The sequence below is a fragment of the Scyliorhinus canicula genome, chromosome 5 (assembly GCF_902713615.1).
Source record: "Scyliorhinus canicula chromosome 5, sScyCan1.1, whole genome shotgun sequence".
Lineage (NCBI taxonomy): Eukaryota > Metazoa > Chordata > Chondrichthyes > Carcharhiniformes > Scyliorhinidae > Scyliorhinus > Scyliorhinus canicula.
Window position 1 is genome coordinate 200,588,808 of NC_052150.1, and position 23,589 is coordinate 200,612,396.

A 23,589-nucleotide genomic window follows, 5' to 3' on the forward strand; every position below is an offset into this window, starting at 1 on the left:
GATTGACTTGATCAATGAATGTGCCATTATGACTTGTCATTTGTATGTGCTTCAAATAGAGTAAGCTTGAATATCTTAAAGATATGTTGAGGGTATTTATATAGTGGTACAGATTGCAGGATCAATGAATTGGTATTTGCCCTCGAACTTAAAGAGGGACAAGAGAGGGAAACTATACTCCACAATGAACTGACCAACCATCGCAAACATGTTTACAAGTTTGACTTTTTCATTCTTGTCTGGTGTCCATGAGGACAACATTGGTTTTGGGAGGGGACGTGCAGTCTCTAGAAGCATGCCTGTCAAAAAGAAATGAATGTGTAGTCCTCATTTAGAATTGCAATTATTAGTGAAGCCTATTTTAAGGTCTGACTATCTTTGCAAGCATGAGAGTAAAATCGCGTCAGTAAATAAGGCTCCCATTCTTGAAGATAACACAGTACAAAGCAAATGTTGAACAGAAAATTACAGGTGATTATAATCAGCATCAGTTAGAATTAATTTAACATTTTAAATCTGCCATTTTAACTTGCAGATCTTACTTTGGTTTTCAATTAGAGAGTAATAGATAAGCCATTGTAACATCAGAAGCATCGTCTTCGATGTTATCGCTGTCTAGCAATTATAAAGACGAGGTCTTGTGGTGCAATGGGTAACATCCCGAACTCTGAGCCAGAAGCTCTGCATTTAAGTCCCACCCCAGGACTTGATGGCCGTGGAAGGTGCATTCGTAACATGGCTAACCAAGTCAATTATCAAACTGTAAATCCTTCCAAAAGGCCTATGGCAGGTGGTAAGAGCAGGAGAGTTTCCTGGTCAGCCGTCTTCAGACGGCAACAAAAGAAAACACTGCAGCATCTTGCCAAGCATAATCATGGTCCAAAACAGAAGTCAGTGGCTGCCAATGCCTTTTCAGGGCATGGTACCTGGAGAGAGACAGACAGCAAGAATAAAATGGTTTGGAACGGTCAGCGAAGGTAGGGCTTTAAATTATTAAAATTTCCTGCATTTAGTTATAATCGGGGACACTACTTCTACAACCACAACTTGCGTTTACAGCCAGTGTTTTCAAACCGGCAATCTCCGGACTGAGTCTATGCCAGATTTCGGATCTTGGTTTATGGAGGCAAGGTGATGGTTCACTTCAACCTCATGCATTTTGCTCCTATGTGCTTATCCCTCCCGTATGAATAGAATCTGACCTTTTCCCTTTGCTCTGATGCTTCTTTTCATTCTGAAGGTCACATAAGATATAGTCACCTTGGGTAGTTTTGTGTGCTACTTAGCTGTTAGTAACAGAAAACTGCAGTGCAGTGCTTTCATTGACCAAAGATACCACAGCAGGGTACCAATGGTGAGACTGGCACCATGTTCTGTTTAAGGGTTGGGCTAACCCGGATCGGGTGTGGTCAAGGGTCGCCCTAACCACTTGGAGTGAGGTAAACGACAGGTGCGCCATACTGCGTTTATTTTATTCTTTTTGCTCCTGGCCAGAGGACACGTTTGCAATGTTGCTTTCTACTGTGGATTTATGGCTTATTAACTAAAAAAACTAGCAAATAACAAAATCTTATGGGGATTCAATGCTTAAATTAAGCATTTAATTACACGGACAAGAGGCGAGGCAATTGAGGTGGCAGGCCCGAGTCCAGAACATGATGTAGAGGGGGACTAGAGCGCACTGGGTGGCTCCCACTGAAAATGGATCTTTGAGGAGCTTGAAGTCTGGTCCCCAAAGGAAGAGATTTCCTGGCTTTTGAATTATTGGGAAAAAAATTGTGAAAACAATTATTTAGTTTTTTCGGATTGAAGAAAGAAAGAAGAAATAATAAGTCGTTAGAGGATGCAGAAAGCAGCTGGGAAGAAGGAGGAAAACCCAGGTCCGCCATTGAATGAGACGGCCAGAAAAAGCGCTGACAAGGTGGCAGATGCCGGACCGCATGGCGGGGCCGCACTGCTTACGGTGGAAAAGATGACCGAGGTGATGGCTGTGGAGTTGGAAAAGCAGTCTGCGAGGCATATGGAGGCTTTGAGGAAGGAGACGGCGGTCGCATTGAAATCGTTAGTGGAGGAGGCAATCACCCCGAAGAGGGTAGCTGTGGCAAAGACATCGGCCGAGGTGAGAGAGCAGGGCGAGAAGATGAAGGAAGTGGAGGAGGCCGTGTCGCAGTACAGCGACCAGCTCACCTCAATGGGGGACGAGTTGCGGAGAGTGGTGGAGTTCAACAGAGGACTCCGAGCAAAGCTCAAGGACTTGGAGAACCGCTCGAGACGGCACAATCTGAGAATTGTGGGCTTGCCCGGAGGGACAGAGGGCCCAAGGCCAACAGAGTTCCTCGCGAAGAAGTTGGCGGAGCTGATGGGGGTGGGTGGGAGTACGAGCTGGACCGAGCTCATTGGTCATTAAGGCCGAAGCCCAAGGTGAATGAGCCGCCAAGAGCAGTAATTATCTGCTTCCATCAGTACTGCATGAAGGAGAAGGTGTTAAGCTGGGCGAAGCAGAAGCGCGAGGCGCAGTGGGACGGCGCTGGAGTTCGGATCTATCAGGACTTGACCTTTGTGTTGGCAAAGAGACGAGCGGCGTTCGGGCGGGGGAAGGCAACACTGTACAAGAAGGGGGTGCGATTTGGTACGGTGTACCCGGCGAAGCTGAGGGTAACGTATAACGCCAAAGACTTTTATTTTGAGACAGTGGAGGCAGCTGAGGCGTTCATGAGGGCCAACGGCTTGGGACAGAGGTGAGGAGCGGAGCTGGAAGAGAGACTGTGGGCTGTGTTTGGGCAGCTGGAAAATGTATAAATGCTACAACTTTCTTTTTACTGATGTATATTGTAATTTGCTTCTCTTTGCATTGTAACAGAGTTCAAGCTAATGGTTGGGTGGATTGGCGTTCTGTGTTGCGACATTTAAATCTTATGTTAGTGAATTGTATGGGGTGGATTGTGGTTTTGTTTTTTCGTTCCCTGGGACTGGGTGGAAGGGGATGATATATCTTGGCGGGGGGAGCCACCCGCGCTAGCTAACTAAAGTCAGCTAGTGAATGGAGGTGATGTGAGAGGAGGGCTGTGGACGTTGGAGCCTGGATAGCAGGTTTCAATGGGCCTATGAGGCGAGCGAGAGGGGGGGAAGGGATGGATGTTGGGGGATGTTGTTTCGGGGGGAAATGTAAGGGGGTTCTTGGGAGGGGGAGAAGGGGTTTGATGTTAACAATGGATGGGGCGGGTCAGGCTTATGGGGCAGGGCCCTGTGGTATGATGATGGTGGATAAGAAGGGTGGGGGGGGGGGGGGGGGTTGAGAGACCCCCAGTCAGGATAGTCACGTGGAACGTGAGAGGGCTCAGAGGTCCGGTCAAGGGTGCTTGCGCATCTTAAAAGTTTGAAAGCCGATGTGGCAATGCTGCAGGAGACTCACTTGAGGGTGAAGGACCAGGTGAGACTTAAAAAAGGGCTGGGTTAGCCCCCTTCGCTCACTGGCCCCATCGGGGGGGGGGAGGGGGGGGGAGGGGGGGGGGGGGGGGGGCGACGGCGCCCGCTGGCTGGGCTAATGGTGGAAAAGAGAGGGGTGGTCACTTGGAGGTTCCTGCACCCAAGGGAACAGGAGTACTCGTTTTTCTCAGCAGTCCATAAGGTATACTCGCGGATCAACTTCTTTGTGGTGGGGAAGGCTTTGCTGGCTGGGGTTAAGGGGTTGTAATACTCGGCAATTGCAGTGTCAGATCATGCTCCGCATTGGGTGGATATGGTACTGGAAAAGGGGGTAGCGCAGAGGCCGGGGTGGAAACTGGACGTGGGGCTTTTGGGGAACCAAGTGTTCTGTGAGAAAATTTAAAAGGTAATTAAGGAATATGTTGGTTTCAACTGTACGGATGAGGTGTCGGAGGCAGTTGTCTGGGAGGCTCCAAAGGCGGTGGTGAGGGTGAGGTAATTTTTGTTAAGGCCAGGGTGGACAAAGAGGAGAGCTTGGAGCGGCAGAGGCTAATAGGTGAGATGTTGGAGGTAGATAGGAGTTATGCAGAAGATGGGGACCCAGCGAAGTTGGAAAAGAGGAAGGAACTACAGGCTAGCTTCGACTGGCTGTGTACAGGAAGGCGGTGCGCCAACTGAGATGAACAGGGGGTGCAGTTTATGAGCATGGAAATAAATATGTTAGCAGGTCAGCTATGGAAAGAAGCAGCGACAAGGGAAATTCTTCAGGTGAGGGATAGGGCAGGGAAGTTGATGGTGGCTCCTGAGCTTGTTAACAAGGTTTTTGAGGAGTTTTATGAGAGGTTGTATGAGAGGTCAGAGCCATCCGGGGGAGACCGTGAGATGCAGGAATTTCTAGATGGGTTGGAATACTCGAGGCTAGGGGAGGGGGACAGAGCTACATTAGAAGGAGCAATAGTGGAGCAGGAGATAAAGGATGCGATTGGGAGGATGCAGTTGGGGAGGTGGCAGGGCCGGATGGGTTTCCGGTGGAATATTATAAAAAATTCAAGGATAAGCTGGCACTCCTGATGGTGGGGATGTTTGAAGAGGCGATAAGGAAGGGGGTGTTGCCACAAACCTTGGGGCAGGCATCGATTTCACTGTTGCTAAAAAAGAGATAAGGATCCGACGGAGTGTGGGTCGTCTCGGCCCATATCACTTCTGAATGTGGACGCAAAAGTATTGGCGAAGGTACTGGCGGATGGGCTGGAGGAGTGCCTCCCGAAGGTGATAGGTGAGGATCAGACGGGGTTACTGAGAGGAAGGCAGCTTTTTTCGAACATTTTGGAAGGTTTTGAACGTCGTCATGGCACCGGCAGAAATGAAGGAAATCGAGGTGGTTGTGGCATTGAACTCCGAGAAGGCGTTTGACCGGGTAGAATGGGGTTCTGGAGCACCGCAGGACGAGGCAGGGATGTCCTATGTCCCCCTTGCTGTTTGCACTTGCGATTGAGCTGTTGGCCATCATCGCATTAAGAAGTTCGGGAGCATAGAAAGGAATAGTGCGGGGGGGGATAGAGCATAGGGTGTCCTTATATGACGACGACTTGCTGTTATATATGTCGGAAACGATTGTGTCGATAGGGGGAATATTGGAGCTACTGCAAGTATTTGGGTCTTTTTCGGGGTGTCTTGGCTGGGGGTGGGGACAGGGGTAGGGGGGCTGCCATTCCGTAGGGCAGGTACTCACTTTAGGTATCTGGGGGTGAAGGTTGCCCGGGAGTGGGGGAGACTTCGCAGGTACAACATCTCTAGTTTGGTGGGGAGAGTGAAAGAAGGTCTGGCAAGGTGGGATGGTCTCCCTCTGTCACTGGCGGGTCGGGTACAGGCAGTTAAAATGAATGTGTTGCCGCGATTTCTGTTTATTTTTCAACGCCTACCGATTTTCCTGCCAAAGGCTTTTTTCAGGGAGATTGAGGGAACGATTACCTCGTTCATATGGGGAGGGAAGGTGACCAGAGTTAGAAAGGTGTTGCTGCAGAGGGGAAGGCAGGCAGGGGGATTGGGTCTTCCGAACCTGATGTACTACTACTGGGCAGCGAATGTGGAGAAGGTACGGAGCTGGGTCAGAGGGGTTGACTCCCAGTGGGTCAGAATGGAGGAGAGTTTGTGCAGGGGGTCAGGACTGAAAGCACTAGCAACAGCGCCGCTCCCGATAGCTCTGGGGAAATACTCAGGGAGTCCGGTAATAATAGTTTCATTGAAAATCTGGAGGCAGTTTTGCCAACACTTCAGGTTGGGGCAGGGTCAAGGGAAATGCCAATTCGGGGGAAACAACAGATTTGAGCCAGGGAGGTGGGATGGAAATTTCCGGAAATGGGAAGAGAAGGAGATTTAAGATGCTGAAAGATGTGTTTCTAAGGGGACGGTTTGCAGGATTGATGGAGCTAGAAGCGAAGTATGGGCTGGAGCAGGGAGAAATGTTTAGATACATGCAGGTTCGAGATTTTGCCAGAAAGGAGATACAGAGCTTCCCGGAGGAATCAGCCTCCACATTGCTGGAGGAGGTGCTGACGACAAGGGGACTGGAGAAGGGGGTAGTGTTAGCGGTGTACGGAGCTATTTTGGAAGAGGATAAGGCACCACTGGAAGGAATCAAAGCAAAGTGGGAGGAAGAGCTGGAAGAGGTTCTAGAGGAGGGGTTCTGGTGTGAGATGCTTCGGAGAGTAAATGACTCCACCTCATGTGCGAGGTTGGGGCTGATACAGCTGAAGGTGGTATATAGAGCACACCTCACGAGGGCGAGGATGAGCCGATTCGTTGAAGATGATGTGTGTGTGTGGGGGGGGGGGGGGGGGGGGGGGGGGGGCTAATCACGTTCATATGTTTTGGTCCTGTCCAAAGCTAGAGGAGTACTGGAAGGAGGTGTTTAGGGTAATTTCCAAGGTGGTGCATGTGAAGCTGGACCCGGGTCCCCGGGAGGCCATATTCGGGGTGTCGGATCAGCTAGGGTTGGAAACGGGTGCGGAGGCAGATATCATAGCCTTCGCCTTGTTGATCGCCCGAAGGTGGATCCTGTTGGGATGGAGAGCAGCCTCTCCACTCTGTGCCCTGGCGTGGCGGGGGGACCAGGTGGAATACTTGACCCATGAGAAGGTTAAGTTTGAACTGAGGGGCAGGACGGAGGGGTTCTACAAGTCATGGGCATTATTCATTATGCACTTTCAAGAACTGGATAACATTGAATATTAGTTGGGGAGGATGGGTGGGACGGTTAGAGGCTGAGAGTATTAAGGGCGACTATGGGTAATTCCTGATACCTTTTTGTCATTTAGGTAAAAAACGGCGAGCGGCGATTCGTGGCATTGGTCGGGCGTTGGGGGTGGGGGAGAATAGCGGGAGGGTGTGAAAAATGTCGGTAGGCCCTCCCACTATTCTCCCACCCGGCGTGGGGGGGGGGGGGGGGGGGGGGCGGAGAATCGCGCCCAAAGTATTTTCGTGACATTCATGTTGCGTTCAGGGTATTATAAGAAGTGATATTAAATGTTGGAGCATTTTGAACACAGTTGAGCATGATTTGCACAGCAAAGTAAATCTAAACCAAATATTGCTAATAATTTGCTCGCATAAAGAGAGAGCATTTTTTGGGATACTATACCAAGGAGTATGGAGAGGCCAAGAATTACGGTCAGTATGCCATTGACTACATTAATGGCAGAGCTTGCCAAACGTGAATTTGAGCTTTAATCGGCGTAATGGCCGTTGCTTGTCCTTCACTCTTCCTACATGGTTAAACGTAAGGGATGAAATATCTGGTAACACACGATCAACATCCAGTGGACAATGAGAGCACTACCACTCCTTCAGTGATTTTGGTCTGTTTTTATTATTAGTACAAGACATGTAAAGATGGCAGCGTACTCGGTGTGACTGTGACACGAATTGCACTCCTGACTCATTCTCAGGCTCTGACTCAGGCCTGTGCGTATACAGAAGGTAAGGGTTTCTTTGCCTTTTCAAACTTTTGGCACTGAGTAAAATATTGGCTGGAATGTAATTGTGCCTTCTATAAGCAATAATGTTACTGCAATGAAATGTTCGCCCTTTATATTTTTGATTGTTTCATTTTAACTTGCAATATAGTGATGTACTGGGGGGAAATAAACTAAAGTTGTGCCGAACATTTGGCAGGGTAATGTAGTTTTTACAGATTTTGACCAGCTTGTGTTATGCTTTTGCAATGATCCTTCTCTTTTCTCCCTCCCATTACCAGTACTGTTTCCACCTCATGGTGTACATTCCAGTATTTCTAATATTGTTTGCACACATACATGAAAACAGTCTTGAGTAGAGGAGATGCATAAAAACAGTGGGAAATGTCAATTTGCTATTTCAGTTTGATGGGTCAAGGTGGGGAATATTATTTTGGATTCCCATTTCTGATTGCATTAATGTTGGCTGAGATCAGGATCAGCTGTAATGTCCTCACTGTTGATACCCTTCCTACATTTTCTCAGCACACATGAAGAATAAACATTTGGGCTGGACACCCGGGGGACAGCTGTGAAACTGTAGGACAACCACAAACCAATGTCTTTAGGAGTAGAATTAAAAGTCTAATGATGACCATGAAACCATTGTTGATTGTCGTGAAAACCCATCTGATTCATTAATGTCCGTTAGGGAAGGAAATCTGCCGTCCTTACCTGGTCTGGCCTACATGTGACTCCAGATCCACAGCAATGAGGTTGACTCTTAACTGCCCTCTCAAGAGCAATTAGGGATGGGCAATAAATGCTGGCACAGCCTGCGTCGCCCACGTCCCATGAAGGAATAGTGAAAGAAAATACATTGCCAAGTGTTCGTAATGACTCGCAGATCTGCTGTTTCCATTTGTGACTGAATCTGAAGATCTGGCTGAAACGACTTGCAACCTGGAAATTAGTATTCTCCAACGTGGAATTTTTTTTTAAAAATGTTGTCATTCCTCATGGAAATTTTAGAATGAAATTGGATGTTACCGTTATGCAAAGGCGAGCTGTGTAATTTCTAGGTTCTGCAAAATAAGAGGTGTTCTAACTGCAATATTGAAAGTAATTTCTTGGATTTGTAACATGGCATTTATTGGCCCTGTTCAGATAGACTTTAAATAAGTAATAAGTAGGATATTCTGGTGCCATGCCCTCTCTTGGGGACTCGGTCCTTGCCAAATTGCAAGTGTTATAAGTTTGCATGAAACAGATTTGAATTATGTATATATATATTGCCAACTTCATTAATTCAGCCTTGCTCCGCTCTTGGCTCAGTCATATTTGTTTAGTCCCTATTATTACTAAATTTGACAAAATATTGACAGTAATATGGTGCCACAGTGCTTTCATGAAGAGTGGCACACTGAGGTGCCAAAATAATGTTGAATAATTCATGAACAATAAAATGGGGACAGATAATTTTGATTTAGTGCTTTATGCTACTTCTATGAGTGACCACAGGAATTTAATGAAGTTTTAACCTCGTGTGCAAATGCACATAGCCTCCCACATGAATCGAAGACTGAAATGTAATTCACCAGTTATTGCTGATTGAATCAAGAATACTGCATCGGTATCATATAAATACATATACACATTAGGAATAAAGGTTTACAGAAAATTATCATCCTTGCCAATCCCAGTGATATTCTCGAAGCATTGACATTATTGTGAAGTCTTCTTAAAAATCATTACCCACCAAAATAAATCATCCCTAAAACTTAAAAATGAATGAGATGGGCAGCACAGTGTTGCAGTGGTTAGCACTGCTGCCTACGCTGCTGAGGGCCCGGGTTCAATCCTGGCCCCGGTTCACTGTCTGTGTGGAGTTTCACATTCTCCCCGTGTCTGCGTGGGTTTCACCCCCACAACCCAAAGATGTGCAGGTTGAGTGGATTGGCCACACTAAATTGCCCCTTAATTGAGAAAAATAAATCCAGAAGAAATACATACGGCTACCAAAAATAAATGGTAAATAAATATGCTTGAGAAATGGTTGAAGTCCTCAAGTTTATCCAGAAGGTCCAAGGTTTCTTTCAAGTATATGCAGAGTTACGTGAACCCAGAAGGACAACATGATACATTTCCTTGATGTGGCAGGGGTAGATAGAGCAGGGCTACCACTTATGGGGTCACATGAGGGCCCATGTCACCTCTGCGGGGCTTAGATTAGCCTGGTGATATAATCACTATCGAGAATTAACATGAATACTGACATGTTGGAGGTTGTCTGGCACATTACTGAACTGGATATCCACACTTGCACAAATCAGGACCATAAATGTAATTTTTTTTCCCTCTATAAATTTACAGTATCTTATTCTTTTTTTTCCAATTAAGGGGCAATTTAGTGAGGCCAATCCACCTCCCCTGCACATCTTTTTAGGTTGTGGGGGGTGAGACCCATGCAGTCACAGGGAGAACACGCAGACACTGGGGGAATGTGCAAACTCCACACGGACAGTGACCCAGGGCCGGGATCGAACCTGGGACCGGCGCAGTGAGGCAGCAGTGCTAACCACTGTGCCACCGTGCTGCCCTACGATTGATCTAATTCTGTTGTCAGAAAGCCTTTGTCTAAAATTCTATGTCGTGACTGTCCCTGGTGGCGGACGGAGGCTCATGCAAACAATTAAGTGCTGGGGGAATTTGGAACTGTTTGCTACATCACCGACCTTTGTCAGGAATGTGAGAAATTGTATTTCCATCAGGGCAGGACACAATATTCACTCGCATTTTAATTGGAGAGTTATGTTTTTAATGCTTACATTCGAGAGCCTTATCCTGGGACATTCTAGTTAAGAACTAACAAATAATGAGAGAAATTCTTATGAAAATATTTTAAAACCAAAATTATCTCTGAAATACCATGAACCAAAATATATAGGAACAATCCCTTTCTGTTGGTTGATGTGCTTGTACAAACCCAATCCAATCCTTACTATATGATTGAGTTGCCCATTTTCCATTGGTGAGGCAAGGGAGCCACTACACTTGTTCCTCTTTGTTCCCAGGCAAACAAAGGAACAATGTTGTGATTGCTGATCATTCAGTGGCTTTTCCTGCTTTAGGTATCTGCCAATGGATACGGAAGAGACATTGGAATAAAAATTGGGTTATCCTTGGTTGTAATGGAACCATCATTGAATCATAACCACGGTGTGCAGCTTCAGACATGAGCAATGGCCATTTAACTAAGATACTAAAGAACCGCAGTCCCTGAATGTGTCTCTCCATTGAGAGGATGGGTATTGAGATAAAATTAGAGGGGAAAGCAAATACATTAAGAAATAATGTTTAGATTTGTAATTAAACTGGGAGGAATATACCCCCTGTTATTTTCCCTTTAAAATCATTATTCTAACTAAGAAAGTCTTGTCTATCTTAAACAGCGGAAACCATTGTGAATGTATTGGATTTTAAGAAAGATGTTGGCTTGTGGCATGGTATTCTTACGGTAAGGTCTTTTTCTATATGCATATTTATATATAAATAGCAAATGTAAGATATAAAATTGTATTCAGCAGGTGCACTCCTTGGAAAGCTCCTACCAGAAGGTTTGTGGGGCTTTTTCTAAGTAAGGGTTTGTGAACGTGAGGTTTGAAGATGAGTAATAGGTCATTTGGTTCAGCAAACCTGACATTTTTTGCCCTAGAGGTCAGCAGCACTCTACCTGCACCCTTACCATGTTCGTCAATTCCAACACTTTTCAAAATCCTCATTTTCCAGATGAAGATATAGAGCATGTCTGTCAGCTCCTCACATTGAAACATAGGAGCGGGCAAAGGCCATTTGGCCTTTTGCGCATGCTGCGCCATTCAGTTAGATCATGGCTGATCATCTACCTCAGCACCACTTCCCTGTGCTAACTGCACATCCCTTGCTGTCATTGATATCTAGAAATCTATCGATTTGTCTCAAACATATTCTATGATTGAGCTTCCACAGCCCTTTGGTATAGAGAGTTCCAAATATTCACCACCCTCTGATTGAAGAAATTCTGCTCATCCCACTCTTAAATGGCCTCCCTGGCAGTCTGAGACTGTGTCCCCTGGTTCTAGACTTGCCAGTCCGCAGACTGTCACACCCTGAAGTTCCCGTGAGATCATCTCTCATTCTTTTGAATTCCAGAGAATGCTACCCAATTTCCTCCAATCTGTCCTCATAAGGCAATCCCGTCATCCCAGGAATTAGTCATAGATGTTTACAGAATGGAAACAGGCCCTTTGGCCCAGCTTGTCCATGCTGCCCAGTTTCTATCACTAAGCTAGTCCCACTTGCCTGCATTTGGCCCATATCCCTCTGTACCCACCCTGCCCATGTAACTGTCTAACTGTTTTTTAAAGGGAAAAATTGTATCCGCCTCTACCACTGCCTCTGGCAGCTCGTTCCAGATGCTCACCACCCTCTGTGAAGAAATTTCCCCTCTGGTCTCTTTTGTATTTCTCCCCTCTCACCTTAAACCTATGCCTTCTAGTTCGACACTCCTCTACCTTGGGAAAAGATGTTGACTATCTACCTTATCTATGCCCCTCATTATTTTAAAGACCTCTATAAGATCACCCCTAAGCCTCGTACTTTCCAGGGGAAAAAGTCCCAGCCTATCCTTATAGCTCACCATCAAGTCCTTGTAGCATCCTCGTAAGTCTCTTCTGCACTCTTTCTTGTTTAACAATATCCTTCCTATAATAGGGTGACCAGGACTGACAAATAACAGTGGACCCAGCACTGATCTCTGAGGCACAGCGCTGGTCACAGGCCTCCAGTTTGAAAAAATACCCTCCACAACCACCCTTTGGTTTCGGTCGCTAAGCCAATTTTGTATCCAATTGGCTACCTCACCCTGAATTCCATGAGATTTAACCTTTTGCAACACACAACCATGCGGTACCTTGTCAAAGACCTTGTTAAAGTCCATGTAGACGACGTCAATTGCACTGCCTTCATCTACCTTCTTGGTTACCCCTTCAAAAAATTCAATCAAATTGGTGAGACATGACTTTCCCCTTACAAAGCTAAGCTGACTTTGCCTAATTAGCCCTTGTCTGTCTAAATGCCTGTAGATCCTGTCCCTCAGAATACCTTCTGACAATTTTCCCACTACAGAAGTACGGCTAACCGGTCTGTAGTCCCAGGCTTATCCCTACAACCCTTCTTAAACAAGGGCACAGCATTTGCTACCCTCCAATCTTCAGGCACCTCTCCTGTGACTGTCGATGATTCAAATATCGCAGCTAGGCGGCTGGCAATTTCCTCCCTAGCCTCCCACAATGTCCTGGGATACATTTCATCAGGTCCCGGGGATTTATCTACCTTGATGCGCTTTAATACTTCCAGCACCTCCTTCTCTGTAATACGTACACTCCTCAAGACATCACTTTTTATTTCCCCATTTTCTCTAACATTCGTGCCTTTCTCAACAGTAAATACTGACGAGAAATATTCATTTAGGACCTCTCCCATCCCTTGTGGATCTGCACATAGATAACCTTGTTTATCCTTAAGAGACCCTACCCTCTCCTTAGTCACCCTTTTACCTTTTATGTCTCTGTAAAGGTTCTTTGGATTTTCCTTTGCCTTATCTGCCAAGACAATCTTATGTCCCCTTTATGCCCTCCTGATTTCTCTCTTAACTCTACTCCGACAAGCTCTATACTCTTCAAGGGATCCATTTGATCCCAGCTGCCTATGCATGTCATATGCCTACTTCTTCCTTTTGACCATCCGAGTCATCCAGGGTTCCCTCCTTCTACGAGCCTTACCCTTCACTCCTAGAGGAATGTTCTCACCTTGAACCCTAGTTAACATCATTTTGAAACATTCCCACTTACCAGCTGTCCACTTGCCTGCATATAGGCACCCCCAATCACCTTTTGAAAGTTCCCACCTAATACCCTCGAAAATGGCCTTGCCCCAATTTAAAATTTTAACTTTTGGGCCAGAGCTATCATTCTCCATAGCTATCTTAAAATTAATGGAATTATGGTCACTAGTCCCAAAGTGATCCCTCACTAACACTTCCATCACCTGCCCTTCCTTATTCCCCAAGAGGAGGTCAAGTTTTGCCCCCTCTCTGGTCGGGCCATCCACATATGGAATGAGGAATTCTTCCTGAATACACTCGACAGATTTCTCTCCATCCAAACCCCCCATGCTATGGCTGTCCCAGTTAATGTTGGGAAAGTTTCAAGTCTCCAACTATTACCACCCTATTTTTCCGAAAGCTATCTGTAATCTCTTTACATATTTGCTCCTCAATATACCGCTGACTATTTGGGGACCTATAGTACAGCCCTCTCTTACCTCCTGTCTATCTTTCCTATAGCATCTGTATCCCGGAACATTAAGCTGCCAGTCCTGCCCCTCCTTTAGCCATGTTTCAGTAATAACTGGGGCAGCAGGGTAGCATGGTGGTTAGCATAAATGCTTCACAGCTCCAGGGTCCCAGGTTCGGTTCCCGGCTGGGTCACTGTCTGTGCGGAGTCTGCACGTCCTCCCCCTGTGTGCGTGGGTTTCCTCCGGGTGCTCCGGTTTCTTCCCACAGTCCAAAGATGTGCGGGTTAGGTGGATTAGCCATGCTAAATTGCCCGTAGTGTCCTAATAAATGTAAGGTTAAGGGGGGGGGGGGGGGGGGGGATTGTTGGGTTACGGGTATAGGGTGAATATGTGGGTTTGAGTAGGGTGATCATGGCTCGGCACAACATTGAGGGCTGAAGGGCCTGTTCTGTGCTGTACTGTTCTATGTTCTATGTTCTAACTATAATATCCCAGTCCCATGTACCTATGTACCTATGTTAGGCCTCCTACATTGAAATAAATGCAGTTCAATCTGTTTCTCTGTCTTCAACTTTTCTCCTTACTGACTATTGTTTCTATCCCCTCTTTACTACCCTCTGACTTCCTGCATTGGTTCCCATCCCCCCTGCCACATTAGTTTAAACCCCCCCACACAGCGCTAGCAAATAACCCCCCTAGGACATTGGTTCCAATCCTGCCCAGGTGTAGACCGAAAGGGAAAATGCTGGAAAATCTCAGCAAGTCTGGCAGCATCTGTAGGGAGAGAAAAGAGCTAACGTTTTGAGTCCGATGACTCTTTGTCAAAGCTAACAGACAGAGAAAGTTGGAAATCTTTATACTGTGGAGTAGGAATGAAAGATGAGTCATAGCCACAGAAACCCAGGGAAACCGGGTGCTAATGGCCACAGATACCAGGGCGAAAGAGTGTTAATAGCAGTCCCCAGAGAGGACAAAAGATGTGAAAGGTCAAACAGCAGGGAAACTAACATCAGAGGATGAACTGTAGGTGTGGAGGGAGGGGAAGGAAAGAGGAGAAACATCTCATCTTCCAGTTAGGCACGCTACAGCCTTCCGGTCTCAACATCGAATTCAACAACTTCAGATGATCAGCCCCACCACGACCCAATTGTTTTCATTTCATTTCAACTGTCTTTTACCATTTCTTTCTTTCTTAATATACATTTAATTCCCCCCCCCCCCCCCCCCCCAATCTTATCCACCTTTCCAGCACCTTTCTCCTCTTTGCTCCTTCCCCTCCCCCCACACCTACAGTCTATCCTCTGATGTTAGTTTCCCTGCTGTTTGACCTTTCACATCTTTTGTCCTCTCCGGGGACTGACATTAACACTCTTTCCCCTTTGTATCTGTGGTAATTAGCACCCGGTTTCCCTGGGTTTCTGTGGCTATGACTCATCTTTCATTCCTACACCACAGTATAAATATTTCCAACTTTCTCTGTCTGTTAGCTTTGACAAAGAGTCATCGGACTCGGGGCAGCACGGTAGCATTGTGGATAGCACAACCACTTCACAGATCCAGGGTCCCAGTTTCGATTCTGGCTTACGTCACTGACTGTGCAGCGTCTGCACGTCCTCCCCGTGTGTGCGTGGGTTTCCTCCGGGTGCTCCGGTTTCCTCCCACAGTCCAAAGATGTGCAGGTTAATTGCCCTTAGTGTTGGGTGGGGTTACTGGGTTATGGGGATAGGGCGGAGGTGTTGACCTTGGGTAGGGTGCTCTTTCCAAGAGCCGGTACAGATTAAATGGGCTGAATGGCCTCCTTCTGCACTCTATATTCTATGTCTATGACTCGAAACGTTAGCTTTTTTCTCTCCCTACAGATGCTGCCAGACTTGCTGAGATTTTCCAGCAATTCCCTTTCGTTTCAGATTCCAGCATCCGCAGTCATTTTCTTTTTTCAGGTGTAAACCGTCCAATTTGTAATGGTCTCACCCCCCAGAACCGGTTCCAATGCCCCAAAAATCTGAATCCCTCCCCCTTGTACCATCTCTCAAGCCACGCATACATCCTGTCTATCCTGTCATTCCTACTCTGACTAGCACGTGGCACTGGTAGCAATCCCGAGATTACTACCTTTGAGGTATCTCTTAACTCCCTGAATTCAGCATGTAGGACCTCATCCCATTTGCTACCTATTTCGTTGGTGCCTATATGCGCCACGACAACTGGCTGTTCACACTTTCCCTTTAGAATGTCCTGCAACCACACTGAAACATCCAGGACCCTTGCACCCAGGAGGCAACATACCTTCCTGAAGTCTCATTTGCGTCCGCAGAAACGCCTGTTTATCTAGAAAGTGGATAATTTCACACTTATTCACATCATATTCCATCTACCATGTTCTTATTTACTTAGCCTGTCCAAGGCTCCTTGGCGTCTCTTTGCATCCTTCTCACAATTTACATTCCTATCTAGCAAATTTTGAAATATTATATTTGGTCCACACATCCAAATTAATTTGTAGATTGTGAACAATTGTGGCCCCAGTACTGATCCTTGTGGCATCCTATTAGTAACATCCTGCCATCTTAAGAATGGTCTGTTTATTCCTACACTCTGCTTTCTGTCTGTTAACCAATTGTCAATCCATATCAGTATGTTACTGACAATCCTATGTGCTCTAATTCTGTTTACTACCCTCTGTGGGACTTTATCAAAGAGCTTCTGATAATCGAAATACAGCAGATCTCTGGTATTCCTGTATCTATGCTACAGGTGACAGCTTTAAAAAAAACTCCAGCAGGTTTGCCAAAATTGACCTTCCTTTCATAAAACCATGTTGACTCTGCCCAATCATATAATTACTTTCTAAGCATCCAGATATCATAGAATTTTACAGAATTTACAGTGCAGAAGGAGGCCATTCGGCCCATCGAGTCTGCACCGGCTCTTTGAAAGAACACCCTATCCACGCCCACACCTCCACCCTATCCCATGACCCAGTAATCCCACCCAACACTAAGGGCAATTTTGGACACTAAGGGCAATTTAGCATGGCCAATCCACCTAACCTGCACATCTTTGGACTATGGGAGGAAACCGGAGCACCCGAAGGAAACTCACGCACACACAGGGAGAACGTGCAGACTCCGCACAGACAGTGACCCAAGCCGGGAATCGAACCTGAGACCCTGGAGCTGTGAAGCAATTGTGCTAACCACCATGCTACTGTGCTGCCCATCCTTTACACATCCTTCACAATAGATTCTAATAGTTTCCCTACTACTGACAGGTCTGTAGTTCTACATTTTCTCTCTCTTCCTTCGTAAATAGTGGGGTTACATTTGCTACTTTCCAGAATCTACAGAATTTTGGAAGATAATCACCAATGCATCCACTATCTCTGTAGTCACCTCCTTCAACACCCTGTGATGTAGCTCCTCAGGCCCACAGGATTTATAAACCTTTAGTCCAATTAATTATTTGTGTACTACCTTTTTATTGATATTAATTTCTTTCAGTTCCACATTTTCACAAGTTCCTGGGTTCCCTCGTGTTTCTGGGAGATTTTCTCTCCCTTCCTCTGAAGACGGACACAAAGTAATTGTTTAGTTTCTCCAACATTTCCCTTATAAGCTACTTCTTTTGGTCTAATGCAGTCTGTGACTTCTTTTTTTAGCTGCAGTTGATTCACCTGGGGGAATGTAGGTCTGCTGTAAACCATGTAATACCCAATGAAAGACTAGTCATTGCCTGTCAAATTTTAAGTATATTTTTCTAAACCCACAATAGCCAACTTGCCCCTCAAAACCTTCATAGTTTCCTTTGTTCATATTTAAGACCCTAGTTTCAAATTGAACCATATCACTTTCTGGCCATCTCTACATGTCTTCTGTTCTGCCATCTTCTCTTTTCCTTCTGGTGTTCTCTTCTTAAAAGAACATTATATAGTTTTAGCTTCTGGGTACAAAATGTACTGGAATTTTAATTCTGAGGTAATAAATGTCATCTTTGAATTTATGTAAGTAACTTTTACTGAGAAAAATGGCAGGGCAAAGTTGATGGAACAAATTTCCTTTTCCTGTGCACTAATGTTCCTATGTCCTTGAAAGTTTGTAGCTTTGGTGTTAACATTGCAAAACAATTGCTGTCATTTTTCCAGCCTTTCAGTCATAGCTGTAACTCGGTTACAGTCATCATTTTGTGCATTTTAAATTGTAAACACCTTTATCATCGGTCTTTAGATTTCCATAAATGACAATATTCATTTGCTTCATTAAGTTTGATCTTTGGGCAACAATCTGGGGGCTGGATTCTTCCACCCGCCGCAGGAACGCTATGGGCAAGCCGCGGAGAATGGAGATGTCCATTGACCTCGGGTGGGATTCTCCTGTCGCCGGGCAGACCAGGCCGGAGAATCCCGCCCTGGATTTCAGTTGAATTGTAGGCAGTAAGGGCGGCACAGCACAGTGAGTAGCACTGTTGCTTCACAGCTCCAGGGTCCCAGGTTCGATTCCCGGCTTGGGTCACTGTCTGTGTGGAGTCTTCATGTTCTACTTGTATCTGTGTGGGTTTCCTCCGGGTGCTCCGGTTTCCTCCCACAAGTCCAAAAGATGTACTGTTAAGTGATTTGGACATTCTGAATTCGCCCTCTATGTACCCGAACAGGCACCGGAATGTGGCGACTGGGGGCTTTTCACAGTAACTTCATTGCAGTGTTAATGTAAGCCTACTAGTGACAATAAAGATTATTGTAAGAAACACTTTTAATCATGTGTCACTGGCTGCTCAGTAAATTAAAGAGAATTCAGAGTGCATGTTTCACACGAGAACGTTGCGTCCTTCCCATATGATATTTTCAGGAAATGCTTTAGTATTTTATACAAAAGGAAGTGTGGAAATGAAGGTTTAAAATATTCCATCTCTCTACTGTGTGTTGTCACGTCATCTTTCACTGTACTGCAAAAGTGATGCATTATTTGTAAAGCACTTTTAAGCATTTGCAGTGCATCATTTTAACATGATAAAGGTTGACGCGGACAATGAACAATAGTGAAGTGCAATGGCTGTTGTTATACACCCAACACATCAGGCACTGCCAGGATCATCGCTGCCCACACTCATACCTCATACATCTTGTGTTCCCAGATTGTGCACAGAATTGGGAGTATTTTTATTGGAGAGTTCAGAGACGGCATTAACTATTCAAGCACCTGGCTTTATTGCAATATGAGCTGCAGTTTAGATAATAGTTAGCTTAGTTGTAAAAGTGCAGCTCCCATTCAAGTCCAGTTGATGAGAGATTTTACCTAGTCGGAGATTGGTCGTGCAGATACTAAATCGCTTCATTTTTAGGTAAAAGTGGATAGAGGTACTTTTATTTAGAAATTCAATAAGCCAAAAAAGAGAATATTTTGTGGCCTCTGGTTGTGATCTAGGACGATGACATGACATGTTTTGACATGTTTCTTTTGTGCACAACACAGATGTCAAGTGGCTGCCAATAAAACAGATCCATTTCTATCACTGTTTCATTACATTGAATTACTCCAGCTAAGCATTCTTGATTATTATAAAGCTGATGACAATTTGCAAGTACTTAACATTTGGGCAGAGAATGGTGATTTAATATAATTATGATCAAATGTATTAGGAATCAAAGAAAGAAAAATGGTTAGCATCTGTCGTACAGTATTTTCTTATCGTAATTTACTTTCCCTCTCAGAGCGTTATGAACATGATGCATGTTATCAGTATTCCATATTCATTAATGAAGGTGAACCCCCTTTCATGGATACAAAAAGTCTATGCATATAAGGGTAAGTACTGATAAATATGAAGAGTGCACGTTTAAGGAGGATATGTGATTGAGTATTAATCCCCTGTTTTCACTGATAACCGTATGAGTACGTCTTAAATTGCATTCTAATCAAATCTGCATAAGAATACTAAGATTTGGGTTTTATTTTAAAATTAAGGGTGAATTCGGAGAGAATGATTTAATGATATGTAATTCCAGCTAAAGTGGCATGTGTGAAGTCTAGAGACATGCATTGGGCCTTGGTGGCACACAGAGATCAGCGAGACATTAACCTCACCTCACTACGGATGCTAATTGTGGCAGATGGAGCCAATCCTTGTAAGTAGCTACATCTTTCATGAATCCTTTATTTTAACAAAACACACCATAAATTGTTTGATATGGAGTTTGTAACATTTTTACCCCAATGTAATGTTTAAAATAAGGAAAAGGATGTTTTCAAGCGCAGTTCAGAATAGCCACCTATGATTTTCCCCTTGTATAAGAATAGGAAGTACCAATAAAATACTGCACTTTACCGTAGAAATCTCTAAATTTACAAAGTACTGCATCAACTTGGATTATTTTACTCATAATCTCAAGAGTATTTTTTTCATCATATTGTTCAATTGAAGTGCAAAAATTGTCATCTTTGATCTTAAAATCTGGTGAAAATGTTTACAGGTAATCCTATCCATGAGCTTTGAATTACAACACTGGGTTTCGCACCTGGGTTGTGGGTTCACTACTCCAGAGTGCGGTGGATGCAGGGACAGTGAGCAAATTTAAGGAGGAGTTGGACAGATTTTTAATTGGTAATGGATTGAAGGGTTACAGAGAATGGGCTAGACGGTGGAGTTGAAGCCATGATGAGATCAGCCATGATCAGTATTGAACGGTGGAGCAGGCTCGAGAGGCTAAATTGCCTGCTCCTGCTCCTAGTTCTTATGTTCTAAGAAATAACTATTCTGTCTGATTTCATCTTTCAGCTCTTGGTCTGTAGCCCTGTTGGTACAGCCTCATAACTTCCAGCAGAAGAATAAAAAGCAACACATACTTCCCCCTCTGCGCCAAATATCCACTTGCATCAAATTCTCATGGTGAAATACAGGAAGATGCTGGTAGGCAGGGGACACTGCACTTCCGCCATAGCACCTGATTTTATGCCTGCCCACCTCTGGAGGGGTTGTGTGTGTGGTGGTTGGGGGGGCAGCGGTCAAGGTGGGAGGTTTGCTTTTTTTAATCAGGCTGCCTAAATCCTTTTACAGCTGTGGGTGCAACCCATAAATCACAAGTTGTGATTAAAATGTGTCATGGTTATTTTAGTTGTGCGAAGGGAACTATTCTGTCACCAACGGGAGATTCATTTGCAGCAATCTACTATGGTGGAGAGGGATCCTGTTTTAAATGGGTTGACCTTTTTGATCTGAATTTAATCGTGCAAGGTGTGGTTGTGATAATCTCTGGAACTCTTGTGCACATTTCAGCCTCTTCAAATATCCTCCTCGTTGTAAAGGTAATTTCAATGAAATTTAGTTCTTCACAAAAAGGAAGGTACATGAATGGACCTTGCATTGAGAGATGTAGATCAGTCGCAAAATTTTAAAAAGTGTTTTTCTAATATTTCACAATTATTTTGTTCATTAGGGTCCATTTCTTCCTGTGACGCATTCCTTAATGTCTTCCAAAGCAAAGGATTGCGTCCTGAAGTAATCTGTCCTTGCGCCAGTTCACCAGAAGCTCTTACTGTGGCTATCCGCAGGTAAGGCATTGAGCTATTTCAAATGCACAGTAATAATAAGTGAGGAAGTTGGGTTTTGTTTTCCTGTTCTAGTGCAACAAAAAGTGTTTTGATGATGAATTCATGCCAGATGAATATGTAGTTGTAAATTGACACGCCAATTCGGATGTTAGCTTCATTGTAGTTCCTTATTAATTCTCTTAATACCCTCCTCCTTCATCCTGCCTGGCCCTAAACTGTTTGCCTAGCCTGGGGACCTGAACTGCAGATGTCTTCACAGCTGCCACCAGTTTGGTTCTATATCAGGCAGAAAAGGATGCCAACATTGCTTGACAAAAAAAAAATCCAATATTGTATTTGGCAAAGCTGAATGAAATATTCAGTCCTGTTTTTCACTTTTCCCCTGCATGTTACGACGTGAAGAGTGGAAAAATTGGAAGCTATACAGGTGTATTCAGTATTCCAACCATCAAAATAGAAATTGGAGTCTTCCCAATGAAAGGCTTAGAATTGAGCAATTATTCTTTCCTTGTGGAAAGAAATGATGATTCTTCCCTCTGAGTTAGAGCACTCAACACCCTAAGTACATTCAAACTGGAGTTTGATGACAGCACAGGGGTTATAATCAAGAATATCCTTTGGGACTTGGGTTTAATCTCAAGACTTCTGAATTAGGTGCCAAGTACTTACTAAGAAACCAATTTTATTTTGATGTGGTGAACACACACAGCATTGCTTTTTTATATGGCTATCAGTTCCTACATGAACAATGTTCTGCAAATCATTCTTTGAAGTTTCATGAAATTTTAACCGTGTGAATGTATGTTAGGCCGACAGATGATACCAACCAGCCACCTGGCCGAGGAGTGCTCTCAATGCACGGCCTGAGTTATGGGGTGATAAGAGTGGATTCTGAAGAAAAACTGTCAGTCCTGACTGTGCAAGATGTTGGACTGGTGATGCCTGGAGGTACAGCTTGTTAGAATACATTTATTTTCCTTCCCATTTCATCAGTTCACCGCTGAGATAAAGTTGATCAGTTTTCATAGAATCATTACAGTGCAGAAGGAGGCCATTCAGCCCATCGGGCCTGCACCGACCCTGTGAAGGAGCACCCTACCTCGGCCCGCTCCCCACCCTATCCCCATAAGCCCAGGAAACCTTTTTCGGCAATAAGGGACAATTGATTATGGCCAATCAACCTAACCTGCACATCTTTGGACTGTGGGAGGAAACTGGAGCACCCGGAGGAAACCCATGCAGACACAGGGAGAAGGTGCAAACTGTACACAGTCACCCAAGATTGGAATTCAACCCGAGACCATAGTGTGGTGAGGCAGCAGTGCTAACCGCTATGTCACCATGCCACCCATGTTTTAAATCAGTTGCACTTTGTATCGTTTTTGATAATATGAGTGAATTTTGTTTTTTAAGTTTTTAAAATATGGTGCACATGTGTCAATTTTAATCATTTTCAATGCCCTTGATCTTGGGATGCTGCTTTTTGAATCCAGATCCATGTTAATTAAGTTTGATCATTGGATTTTTATTTATTTCAGTTGTTAAGAACCCTGCTGATGTTAATTGTGAGGGTATCCCTCAATCCAAAAGGGTAACTGGGAACATTGGTTCTTAATTGTTTATTTGGTATAATGTGAGGAGCAAAATGCAAATCAGTGAAGAAAGGCCCAGTCTTATAATCATTCAAATAAAAAAATGTTTATTAACTTGTAAAAATACGCAAGAAAGACCACAATACAAAACAAAGGTACGCTTAACTACAGTCACGGCTGCACGCATGCATACACAGTATCTTTGAATTAACTCTGTTCCACATTTAGGTTCCTATACGCTAAAGAAATGTCCCTCACCAAATCAACATCCCATACAGTTTAGCACCATGAGCTAAATCCTGAAAATAATTACCAGGTGCCGGAATGTTTCACAGTAACTTAACTGCAGTGTTAATGTAAGCCTACTTGTGGCAATAAAGATTATTATTACTCACGAGTTGTATCTTTAATTTTAGGAAGCCTTTCTTCTGATTCAGAGTAGACTTCCTGAGGTTTTCAAACAGCAGCTTCTAGCATAGAATCCTGCTTTTGGGAAAGCCCCTCTTCCCAGATGGGCGTGGCTATGACCTTAACGGCCCCCTAACCGCTTCGCCTGCAGTACAGATCTAACCCTGCTACTGATATATTGGTTTTCCCTTTTGATCTTATCCAATCTAAATAACTCTCCTTAGGAGCCATGCTTTTAGCATGTGTGATATACATTCTTATGCCTCTATTTTAAACTCATATTTTCCATAGTTTTAACACCTACAATTCTATACATTCCCCACTAAAGTAAAT

At 44.5% G+C, this 23,589-nt stretch overlaps 1 protein-coding gene across 9 annotated transcripts in view; it reads left to right on the plus strand.

Annotated features, from left to right (window-relative positions):
• LOC119966517 (disco-interacting protein 2 homolog C) overlaps positions 1-23,589 on the plus strand; it is a 687,551-nt gene that overhangs the window by 507,293 nt on the left and 156,669 nt on the right. For all 9 annotated transcript variants that reach the window (XM_038798337.1, XM_038798340.1, XM_038798339.1 and 6 more), the window contains 6 exons: positions 7,302-7,404; positions 10,832-10,896; positions 19,420-19,513; positions 19,714-19,833; positions 21,142-21,256; positions 22,065-22,204. In XM_038798337.1, coding sequence (XP_038654265.1) covers positions 7,302-7,404; positions 10,832-10,896; positions 19,420-19,513; positions 19,714-19,833; positions 21,142-21,256; positions 22,065-22,204 — 637 coding nt within the window. The remainder of the gene's footprint in view (positions 1-7,301; positions 7,405-10,831; positions 10,897-19,419; positions 19,514-19,713; positions 19,834-21,141; positions 21,257-22,064; positions 22,205-23,589) is intronic.